At 38.6% G+C, this 12,810-nt stretch overlaps 1 protein-coding gene across 10 annotated transcripts in view; it reads left to right on the top strand.

Moving 5' to 3' along the window:
• Positions 1-12,810, top strand: part of LOC126100110 (RNA-binding protein 5-like) — a 133,995-nt gene that overhangs the window by 93,831 nt on the left and 27,354 nt on the right. For all 10 annotated transcript variants that reach the window (XM_049910640.1, XM_049910632.1, XM_049910638.1 and 7 more), the window contains one exon: positions 2,564-2,770. In XM_049910640.1, the coding sequence (XP_049766597.1) occupies positions 2,564-2,770 (207 nt within the window). The remainder of the gene's footprint in view (positions 1-2,563; positions 2,771-12,810) is intronic.

Here is a 12,810-nt window from a genome sequence, read left to right as displayed (position 1 = left end):
GAACCCATCATCATCCCAGATTTACATTTTGCCATGTGATTTACAACTGTATGAAGTAGTTATGAAAATATTTTGAAAATTTTCAATTATGTACTTTTTGTAAAAAAAAAATTAAAATTAAATCAAAATATTAATTGGCATTTTGAAAAAGGTTATTAATTAGAAGCTATGTTTTGTTGTATATCCCTGGAAAGAGCATGCAAAATGCTGCAAAATGACACCTTTCCCAGTTCTCTAGCTCAATTAGGGCAGCTCCTAGGACAATTTAAAAAGAGTCCGTTCACACATTTTTGGCCAGTTTTTGAAAAGTTTACATATCCATATTTCAGGAAGGTGAAATTTGGTATTTTTCTTAGTCTCAGTGCCCACTGATTGTGATACTTTTTTATTGATATATATATATTTGCAGGAACAATAAAACACAGAGAAAAACCCGTTCTTAGCAGTGGCAGTACCACCATGCCCTGTTGCTGACTGCTACCTATGCAGCAGTGCTGCTCGGTTGCTGCTGGATTGTTGGTTATTCTACTTGTTTTACTGTCCCTATTAATACTGTCATGATAAAACAGATATCGTGTAAGACTAATTTGGGTCCACTCTATCAATTGGGCATGTAAAATTCCACTTTAAAAATCGTCTATCTTGCAGTGGGAAAGAAACTGACACTTTCTGTCAATGCTGAGCATTGCAAGAAAGACACGATGAGCTATAATTATTTGGCCCGACTCCATTTACACATTGCAGAGTAAATGCCTGTGGTAACTCTTAGGAGGAACATTCTGTATGCTGATGTATATGCAGATATCCAAAAAGCTGACAATTGGAGAAGCCACATAATTCAGTCAGAAGTGGGAGCTAGTTTACTTTTTCGTATCATTTGGAAATGACACAAAGGGCTTAAATTTTGACCACAGTCTTTTGGGTTGGGTTGGGAGGGAAGGAAATTACTTTTTGGAATGTCATTAGGGCAGCAGCTGCATAGATGACCAGTATGAGATTGCAACATACCAAGAGATGAGGGAAAAAAGAAAACAAGAACCCCCAGTGAACTCTCAGTGGATTGTTCACCTCACTTTAGATCAACATTTATTGTTAGTGTTGTATAGCTAGAGAAGGCCGAAATGCACGCGTTAAACTCAAGCAGGCGGGCGTGAGGTCTGAAACAGGATATGTAATGAATGCTATAAAGAAAAGTACGTAGCTGCTGGAATACTTAACTTTAATCCATCATTTGTATACAGCGTTCTTGATGATACAAGTGAGACTCTCTCTAGAAATGGTTAATGGCGCCTTGCTAGGTCGTAGCCATGGACTTAGCTGAAGGCTATTCTAACTATCTCTCGGCAAATGAGGGAAAGGCTTCGTCAGTGTAGTCGCTAGCAAAGTCGTCCGCACAACTGGGGTGAGTGCTAGTACGTATCTCAAGACCTGCCGTGTGGTGGCGCTCGGTCTGCGATCACTGACAGTGGCGACACGCGGGTCCGACATGTACTAATGGACCGCGGCCGATTTAAAGCTACCACCTAGCAAGTGTGGTGTCTGGCAGTGACACCACAGTTAGAATTCTTTAAACCTCTCAGTGCAGCAAGAGATATATTTGATCCCTGGTATAGTGGAAGAGATTTATGATTTCAAACAAAAATTGAACCTCTGCTAAAATTCGCTTCATAATCATGACACGAAGTAATTCCTGCTGGAACATACAAGGCTGTTTACATTTCACTAATTGAAATATTGCACAAAGAGATTTAAAAGATGTTCCAAGACTTCACATCAAGGCATTTTAATTATCTTTTAGAATATTGGGGTACTTGCCAGGTCACATCATAAGTTCTCCACACTATTTCAGTGAACACATTTTTTACCGTCTTCAAGTTGTTCCTGATGACTGCTGCTCTTCTTAGTTGAACAGAGCAGCACTCACCAGGAACCCCCTGAATACGGCAACTAGTATGTTTACTTCAATATTATTGAGAACTTACAATTTTACCAAAGTGGTCACCTTAAAAGTTCTACAAGTTAGAAATATGCTGGGAAAACATCAGGTCATATTTTGTCTAAGTTTTTCAGGCATATCTCAGTTTAACTGCTGATGTGTATCCCAACTTGAGCTAGTAGACCTGTCGCATAACAATAGAACCAACAGTCAGTTCTCTCTGTTTTAGAATTTATAAGACTTTTACAAAGTATTACCTCAAAAGTAATATCTCATGAGTCCACAGATAATGTCCTTAGGTTAATTCAGAGGTTGGATCCATGCATGTATATCCCAATCTTCTCCATACACGATTGGCTTTAATTGTGCGTAACCAAGGAATCTGAATGAAAATATGGCAAAACTGCTGGAGCTTTTTTTTTTTTCCTTTTATTGATATGTCTAGATTTTGTTAGATTTAATGTTCAGTTTTTCCAAAAACCAATGATTGCCAATTAAAATCTTGCATTGAGAATATATGACCTTCATTTCTGTTATAATATTTTATAGAACAACTCATTTTGTACTTGCATAAAATTTAGTAAGTTATAACAAACAGTCTGAGAGAGATTGTTTTTTGTAAGGTAGGTGGATGGTCGAAAAGCTCTTGTTTCGTACTGCAAACTGCCATCACAACAACATGAAGACAGGCGGCAGGCACAGGCTGCAGGTCTTGCGGCGTATGGACCTGAGGATATCCCCAGATTAGCTGAATACAGTGCCTCTATGTACGCTACTTCACCACAAGAGCACGCAGCTTACGTTGCATATTACACTCAGTATTATGAAGCGCAGGTAAGTAATGAATTAAAATTTTAATGTATTCAGTATAATAATTGCTTTGTTTAAAGGGAATAAACATCTGGCTTTATTTAAAATGTTACAAAGAATTGATGTTATACAGCCTGTCCTACCTCATTAAATATTACATACTATCTCCTCTTTTTTTTTCCCCCAAAGAAAATTTTATTCAACTGCAGTGTGTAGTGTGCACTCTGTGGTGGTGGGGAGGGGCGGGGGGGGGATAATTATGCAGAATTGCGCATCCATTACAGTGTAAGATTTCCCCTGATATGGTGGTACAGGTAGGCAAACTTTCGTCAATGTTTCTGTTATATGGCTTTCCTCCAAATTAACTTTGTAAGTCAAACTATTTGTCTAAACAGGTAGCACATCTTTAGGGGACACATGATCTTTAACTTTACTTGGTGCTAGGAGAAATAAATTTGTGATGAATGAAAGTACATGTGTATCATGAGAGCGAAAGAAAGTTAAGAGAGAAGCATTCATTCAATTTAAAAACAAAATTTTATTTTCTGAATTGTTAAAAATTTCCCAGGACAGTACGATCATATATCGATTAAGTACAGAGCATGTGAAGGATCTTGCCCCCCTTCTTGCAGTGGTGTACCGTAGGTCTCTAGAAGAGCGTAGGGTTCCAAAGGATTGGAAAAGGGCACAGCTCATCCCCGTTTTCAAGAAGGGATGTCGAACAGATGTGCAGAACTATAGACCTATATCTCTAATGTTGATCAGTTGTAGAATTTTGGAACATGTATTATGTTAGAGTATAATGACTTTTCTGGTGACTAGAAATCTACTCTGTAGGAATCAGCATGGGTTTCAAAAAAGACGATCTTGTGAAACCCAGCTCGCGCTATTCATCCATGAGACTCAGAGAGCCATAGACACGGGTTCCCAGGTAGATGCCGTGTTTCTTGACTTCCTCAAGGCATTCGATACAGTTCCCCACAATCGTTTAATGAACAAAGTAAGAGCATATGGACTATCAAACCAACTGTATGATTGTATTGAAAAGTTCCTAGATAACAGAATGCAGCATGCCATTCTCAATGGGGAGTAGTCTTCCGAAGTAAGAGTGATTTCAGGGCCGCTGCAGGGGAGTGTCGTAGGACCGTTGCTATTCACAATATACGAGGGCGGTTCAGAAAGTAACCTCCGATCGGTCACAGTGCGGGTTGTGGGGGGAGTAGCGACGCCATCTGTGCGTTCACGCACTCAGCAGGTCAGTCGGCATCAAGCCGTGGTCGAGTGAACGTCGTACCTGCGCTAGTTTAGTTTTTGTAGCAGTTTGAAATGTGTGCTGCAATAGAAAACCCCGCCAAATGTGAAGTGCGTGCTGTCATAAGGTTTTTTACAGCCAAAGGATATTCTGCAGCAGCTATTCATCGTGAGCTTTGTGCCGTGTACGGCCCAAGAGTTATGAGTGAAGGAGTTGTCCGTGAATGGGTACGTTTATTTAAAAGTGGACGAGAAAACGTTCATGATGAAGAGAAGAGTGGTAGACCATCATTGGTGACTGACGAACTCGTTCAGACAGTTGATGCAAAAGTTCGTGAAAATCGACGTTTCTCAATGTCGGAGTTGTCTACTGGTTTTCCACAGATTTCTAAGACTCTCTTGTACGAGATAGTGACAGCAAGATTGGGTTACCGTAAGTTCTGTGCACGATGGGTGCCCAAAATTCTTACCGACCACCACAAAACTCAAAGAATGGCCTCTGCGTTAGACTTTCTGTCGCGTTATGAGGACGAAGGAGAACCATTGTTAAACAGAATCGTGACCGGTGACGAAACCTGGATTAAGTACGTGAACCCTGAGACAAAAGAACAATCAAAGATGTGGGCACATTCAAATTCGCCTACCAAACCAAGAAAAGCCTCGCAAGATTTTTCTGCCAGAAAACTGATGGCAACGGTGTTTTGGGATGCCAAAGGGGTGTTGTTGGTTGAATTCATGGAACGTGGTACGACCATTAATCAAGACGTGTACTGTGAAACAATAAAAAAGTTACGACGGGCTATACAGAACAAACGCCGTGGTATGCTGACTTCCGGTATCGTTTTTTTGCACGATAACGCCCGTCCTCACTCTGCTCGCAGAACAACGGCCCTTCTTGAGTCCTTCAAGTGGGATGTTATCAACCATCCACCTTACAGCCCAGACCTGGCGCCAAGTGATTATCACCTCTTCATGCATTTGAAGAAATGGCTCGGGTCACAGCGGTTTGATGACGACGAAGAGCTCAAAGATGCGGTCACAGGCTGGCTCCAGGCACAAGCGGGTGATTTTTATGCAGAAGGAATTTCAAAGCTTGTGAAGAGATACGATAAGTGCCTCAATCGCTATGGAGACTATGTAGAAAAATAGTGCAAAGATGTAGTTGTAAGATGTATATATTAAAATATTTTTATTTAACTTGGTGTATTTTTTTAAATCAACCGGAGGTTACTTTCTGAACGGCCCTCGTACATAAATGATCTTGTGGATAACATCGGAAGTTCACTGAGGCTTTTTGCAGATGGTGCTGTAGTATATCGAGAGGTTATAACAATGGAAAATTGCACTGAAATGTAGGAGGATCTGCAACGAATTGACGCATGGTGCAGGGAATGACAATTGAATCTCAATGTAGACAACTGTAATGTGCTGCGAACACACAGAAATAAAGATCCTTTATCATTTAGCTACAATATAGTAGGGCAGCAACTGGAAGCAGTTAATTCCATAAATTATCTGGGAGTAGGCATTAGGAGTGTTTTAAAATGGGATGGCCATATAGAGTTGATCATCAGTAATGCAGATGCCAGACTGAATTTCATTGCAAGAATCCTAAGGAAATGCAATCTTAAAACAAAGGAAGTAGGTTACAGTACACTTGTTCGCCCACTGAATATTGCTCACCAGTGTGGGATCTGTACCAGATAGGGTTGATAGAAGAGATAGAAAAGATCCAATGGAGAGCAGCACACTTCGTCACAGGATCATTTAATAATTGTGAAAGCCATACAGAGATGATAGATAAACTCCAGTGGAAGACTCTGCAGGAGAGACACCCAGTAGCTCGGTACGGGCTTCTGTTGAAGTTTCGAGAACATACCTTCACCAACGAGTCAAGCAGTATATTGCTCCCTCCTACGTATATCTTGCGAAGAGACCATGAGGATAAAATCAGAGAGATTAGAGCCCACACAGAGGCATACAGGCAATCTTGCTTTCCACGAACAATAAGAGACTGGAATGGAAGGGAGAACCAATAGAGGTACTCAAAGTACCCTCTGCCACACACTGTCAAGTGGCTTGTGGAGTATGGATGTAGAAGTAGATGTAGATAAATGTGGCAAAATTACCCGTCTAGTCACTCACAAATCATACAAGAGATAAAAACAAATAAAATACACTGATGAAGCATGCTGAACTTCTAGTTCACAGGTTCAGTCACGAAATGTAAGTAAATGCATTTGAGACACTTGAAAACATACATTATTATGGTGCTCACAGTTCACAAATAGGAATTTTTGTAACAAATGGATAAATATATTGATTTACAGAACTTAGCTTAGCAGACATTCAGCTGTTAGCTCATTTATATAGTTTCCGGATAGGCTCCTGAATTTTTGTGGACTTTTGCAAAAACCACACATTTTAGGTAAAGGACAATTGGTTGAGGAATGTTGTCTAACACATTATCTTCTTCAGAATTTCATCAACAGTGTGTTCCAAATTATTTGTACATTAATAAAATGAGTTATTTCTTACTCCAAAATAATCATGACATTTTTGCATGGTTTCTACACTTGAAAGTGCTTGGTATACAGCCTTAAATTCATGTACTGTGTGATAAGCCCTTCTTGGCTTTGGTTTGAGAAATGAATGCTGAACAACTGTTTGAAAACAGTCAAAACATAATTTAATATTCCCAGAGAAATACAACTTCTTCTTTTATCCATAGTGTTTTCTTCATAAGATGACTCAATATTTTTATGAAAAAATATTTATTTGTTCATCAACATTCATGTTGTCCCCTTCAAAGTAACCACCCTCATATACAATACACTTGTGCCAATGCTTCTTTCAATCCTCGAAGCACTTTTTGGTACAGTCTTTAGTACTTCCAGTGATGCAGTTTTTATTTCCTTCATCCTTTCATAGGTCTCTTCAGTTTTGGGAGCAGGTAGAAACCGCAGGGGGCTAAATCCAGCAAATATGGTGGCTGAGGCATGATTGTCGTGTTGTTTTTTGCCAAAAGATCTCTCACAAGCAACAAAAAATGAGCAGGTGCACTGTCGTGATGCTAAAGACACGAATTGTTTTCCACAATTCCAGATGTTTTTTGCATATTGCTTTTTGCAAACAGCGCATAATGTCAAGGTAATATTTCTTATTGACTGTGGGACCTTGAGGCAAAAATTCATGATGCACCACGCCACAGTGATTGGAAAAAACAGTGAGCAAAACTTTGGCACTTGATTGAACTTGGTGTGCCTTTTTCATCTTGGCTCCCTGGGATGCGCGATTGGGCTTTTGTTTCAACGTCGTAACTGTAAACCCTTGTTTTGTAACCAGTTATGATCCTTTTGAGCAAATCAGGATAATCATTGACGTCATTCAAGAGCTCCTGAGCGATGGCCATACGCCGGTTCTTCTGTTCAAAATTGAGACGTTTTGGAACAAACTTCGCTGACACACGTATCGTGCCCAAAACATCCGAAAAAATATGCCAACATCCTCAGGAACTTCTCTTAGCATAATGTGGCGATTTTCCAAAACAATTTTCATCACCGCTTCGACATTATCATGTTTCTGACATGCAGGGGCATCCAGAGTGAGGTTCATCATTGGCATCTTCTTAGCCATCTTGGAAGGGGTTGTACCACTTTTAAACTTTTTTAGAGCAGACTCACCGCATGACACTGTCAACATTTCAAGCATTTTAGAGCACTTGCAAATCCTTTACTCCATTTTTATAATAATTGAAAATCGCCGAGCACACTGAAACACATCTAACCTTCTTATCTGTCACAAACAAACAAAGTATGCTGTACATTTGAAACTGTAAACATCTGTTCGGGGCATGTGTACCAACGTAACAAGAAAAAAGATCGATAATTGAATGTACATTGGCTGCACAATTTGAAAAGTCACCTTACTTTTTGAACAGCCCTCTTATATTTGTTTGTCCGTAATTTACACATCACGGGCTGCATTTGATAGTCATACAAGTCACAGACTGACTTCAACACATCATACAAAACTGGATGAGAGTTAGGAAAGAGACCACCATATTGTCCTTGTATTTTGAGGAGTGCCATGCATATTTAATCGAATTTTGAGACTTAAGGAGAGGAAGACTAATACTTGTGATTGCAGCTTAAGGGTGTTGTCATGGTGATGGAATGAAAACTGCCATGATCTATTCAAAATAAATTTCTCAGTTAATGATCTGTAAAATATTTTTCAATGACAGAAAAATTCTCTGTCTTAACAGTGGACATGAATCATTACAGATAGAATCTGACATATCTGTATTTCTTAGCATGATTTCAGAAAGCCGCTGATTATGAATGACTTGAGCATGACTCTTGAAGAAGAAAGGATTTGTGTCCACAAAACAGAAGAAAAGTATGACACATGGAAAACATATTACTATCCAGTTTTTGAAAAATCTACTACTTGTTGTTCTGTGCTCAACATTGATCTTTTAACATACAATCCAGTTTCTGGTTGATTCACGCAGGTAATGATGAACCATCCACAATGATGACGGTCATTATTGTGCAAATGTGTGAGGACAGACAGTATTTTAGTATCCCTGTCCCTCCTCTGTGAGTGAAAACATCCTTTTAGTGCGCATTTGTCTATAAAAATTAGATTGATATGCACTGTACTTGTAACAAAAGCTTCAAGCACTTGACAATTTGTGGTGCTGTTGGACATTGGCCTTTCCTAGCAGCAATTCCCAAATCAGCAGTTAATTCAAACTTCTGAATCTTGTTCTTTAAACCCAGTGCAGGAAGAAGATCTCTCTATATTCCTGTAATGCGTTGATACTTGCGAAGAGCAGCAACACTATTGCTGTTGTTTTGATAAAACAGCTTTACAAGTAAAGCCCTGCTCACATTGATGATTTCGGGCCTATGTTGCTGTGCCAGTACTGGTATCCAACTACGTGTCATGATACTAACAACGCAAATCATGCAACACACGGCCTGAACATAATTCCTGTAAAGTTTGGTACCCATATGGTAAAGAGTTTTCCTCTACACTGGCTTGGGTAGTGAAAGTTTAATTACAACTGCCCTGTAAAGCAAAATCTCTTTTCAACAATAGGCCTGCGGATACATACATTTCTTCTCACTTTTGTCATCCAATACACCACCTTATTTTTGTTGTCTGAGAAGTAAATTTTAGCTTTCCAACATTTCTTTCAGAGGCTGTTGTCAGGCAAATGTCACTATTACTGCCAGATTCTTCATGGGAACAACTATCTTCAGTTTCCATTCACTGTTTCGTGCATCACTTAATCTTCACATGTGTTCCTGTTTGTGGGTTCAGTTGGTGTGCATTGTCTATCTCAGTAGCAAATAGTAAGACTTCCAAGTTTCCACATGACCTGCGCTGTGAGATTAAATGTACAGAACAAATTTTGGAGTGTGATTTATGGTCAGAATGGCATGTTTCTACATGTTTGCCATAAATTAAACGTTTTTCATTTTTTATTCAAAAAATGAATGTTAGCTCACATTTTAACAAAAGAATAAAGCAAAATTTCTCTTGTATGAGCAATGCAATGATAAGACAGCCACATTCCCCAATCATTTGCTGTACACTTGCTGTAACAGTTGATAGCAAATCCAGGAGTATCCGTTTCTTATGTAATTTTATTGGATAACTCCCATTGTGCATCTGTAGCTGATATTAGGTCCATTGAAAAAATCACTACAGGTTTTGACAAATGTGACCATTCCCTTGTTAATTATATTTTTCTGCTCCAAATATTGTTTTTATTTTTTAATTCCCAATATCTAGCTGATGTCAATAAATATTCACATTTATACACATTGGTGCTATACATTAATATTCACATGTCACTATAGGAAATAAAGTGAGCGTGTATGAACTGTTAGGCCATATTAAACAATGGAATTAAGAAAAATTTAGGTCACAAAATGCAGGACATTTTCCTGTGTAGCAATAAACTAGCAGAAGCGAAATTCCAATGGATATCAATAAGGAAGTATGATACATTAAAGATAGTGGCTGAGATGGTGTGTAATTATTTAATCAAACCATGTTTGTTTGGTTATTAGGCAAAGTTGTCAAATTCTTACATTTTAGTGCCCAAAAAACTAGAGCGCCTTTCTTCATTAGTTTCTCCCTTGTGAAAATTGTTTTTTGTGCAGCTGCATATTATACATGGAAAAATGGATGAAAATATTTTATTATTTTCTTTGTGCTAGTTTTAAGAGTTCAGGGTTTAAGAGTTCAGGGTAGACGAGATTGAATTAGGTTTTTAAAAAGCTTAATGATGGGAAGTTAAATGTTGTGTGTCAGAACTGACGATTTTGAAAAAAAAAAGTTTACCACGATTTAAAAGACTTGGGGAAAATGTGATACTAAAGGGATGAAGACAGTGAAAGAGATATGATACAGTGGAATCTCACTAGAACATTTTTGAAGGGAGTGCAGATTTTGAACATCATAAGTGGAAAAATGTACTACCGAAAAATACCTAATCGGTACGCATGTGTTAGTATGTGCTACCTAATATCAGTGCATAAAAACGGGACTGTTCCAGGGCTCCTACTTCGGTACTGTTGGTGATAGAAAAGTAAGCTCAAGAGTTTGGAGTCAAGTCTTTGGGATAGCTCTTGGGCTAGGGACCATTTGTATTCCCAACAGAAGGATTGTCTTAGTGCCACTATCCTACACTACAGGGTCAAAATACGAATATTACATATCTCTCGCTTAGGCAAATGGAGCAAATTGGTTGGTTCTTTTTGCGTTCGATGTGGTCTACGGTTCGAATTGGGGGGCGGGGGGTGTTCATGGAGCCATCATTAGTTCATGGACGGTTCCTTAGAAAACCTCCAAAAAAACGTTTTTTTACCATTTTTTTCTGCCAAAATCAAGCTGTGAAGTTCAAGACAGCTATACACAGCAAGTGGCTGAAAGTTTTAAGATGTGTTTCTAAGAGCTTGATCTCGAACAAGCTAGGAAATTTTCTTGAATCTTTATTTGTTTCCAAGGTATAGCAGTTCAAAATTACCCTACTTGTGCATGTAAAATTTGATGTGAGGTGAAACTGTAATTTGTAAAGTGATGTAGCATGGAGAAATAAGATGTAAATTGTGTCTGTTATAATCAGAATGGTTCTGGTAACCCCATGTTGTAGTACTGAAGTATTTACAGAATTTTTATGCACGCAAATTTGGTCTGAGGGTAAAATGAGTTTTGTGTTATTTCAATTTCACGTAAATAAACTATCAGAATTTTACAGACCCATATAGTTCTTTCCATATGAATGACATCCCTGGTATGGCAGGAAAAAGAAGGGAACCAGTGGAAAAATGCCCCTATCAAAGAAGAAGAAAAAAAATAGATAATATGCTCCTGTTTTAAGACCCTTGACAGAAAAGTGGGGTACCAGCTGTTGCATTCTACCTTCTTCAACACCGTCAAAAATTTGGGCATGAGAACATATTCACTCTCTTTTATGATGAAGAGGTGGAAAAGTAATAAATACTGAATGATAGTAGACAGCGGTTGTGATATTAAAAGCACACAGGACACAATGGCATTGTGAGGAATAGGGACACAGTGGCAGAGGAATATTGTCGATAGTGACGTAACAGTGCTAGAAAAAAAGTGAAGAAGACAGTGCCAGTGGAGGAGGAATGAAGAGAAAGTGGAAGTGAGTTAGAGTGAGTGATAATGAGAGACAGAATCTATGACAATGACAGCGAGAAAGAGACAGTGAGAAGAGAGAGCGCAGCAGTGGGAAGAAATGAGTGAGGTAGTAGCAGTAAGAGGGAGCGGACCATGACAAATGAGGGGGGACAATGGTAGTAGGATAGAGTGAAGGAGACTGTGGCTGTGAGATAGGAGACTGTGACAGTTAGAGAGACACTGAGAGGTAATGACAACGAAAGACTTACAATTCTGGACTAGTCCGTGTGAGCAAGTTATAGTCAGGGTAGCTTGTGAGAGTGAGAAGTGAGTTAGTTGCTTGTTAACAAGAATGTGAATATATATGCATGCCGAAATCTTCAAAGGTGCTGAGGAAGGAATGAGCAGGTAGTGCCCCACTTTTCAGCTAGAGTCATTTTAACAGGAGCACATTCACCTCATTTGTGCTCCAATAACATTTTTCCACTGGTTTTGCAATGATTCACGTATTTTGTTGGTGAAAATGCAGAATTAATGGTACCATATTTAGGGTAATATTCAATATGTTTAACATCACAGTTCCTAACATACTATCTCAATAAATTAGAATTCAAAATTCACATTATTGAAAACAGAAATGTGTTAAATACGGCATCCACAATATGAACCTGATGTGTGATGTAACCAACATAAAATTATGCTGAAATTGTAATTTTTATTACACTTCTAAGTACAAATAAAATGTCATTCATTTAGCAACTCCATTAGAGAATCACTGCTGGTAATTGAATAAGGATAGTGATTTCAACAAACTATCTTCGTCAAGTTCTAAACTTGGTACGTAACACATAACGGTGTCCATTGCTTCAAGAGATTGATATTGTAGGTGTTGTTCAGCTGCAATTCCTTCATTTTTTGGTTTAATGTCTTTTGTAAGTATCCAGTGGAAATTAGCCTTCTTGAAGCAATTTCAGATTGTGCTTTCTTGCTCGAAAACCCAGGCACTTCTCACTCTAATATGAAGACAGGCCATCCTCTTCTGTATAAGAACCCTCTGTTATTTTTATTTTAGGCATCTTACAATACTTTGGTTGATTGGCCGAAGGTGGCTTGTACAGTTGGGAGGAAAAAACTACATTTGTATT

This window comes from Schistocerca cancellata, chromosome 9 (assembly GCF_023864275.1).
Source record: "Schistocerca cancellata isolate TAMUIC-IGC-003103 chromosome 9, iqSchCanc2.1, whole genome shotgun sequence".
NCBI lineage: Eukaryota > Metazoa > Arthropoda > Insecta > Orthoptera > Acrididae > Schistocerca > Schistocerca cancellata.
Note: the sequence above shows the minus strand (reverse complement) of the source record. Positions and strands in the feature narration are given on the sequence as shown.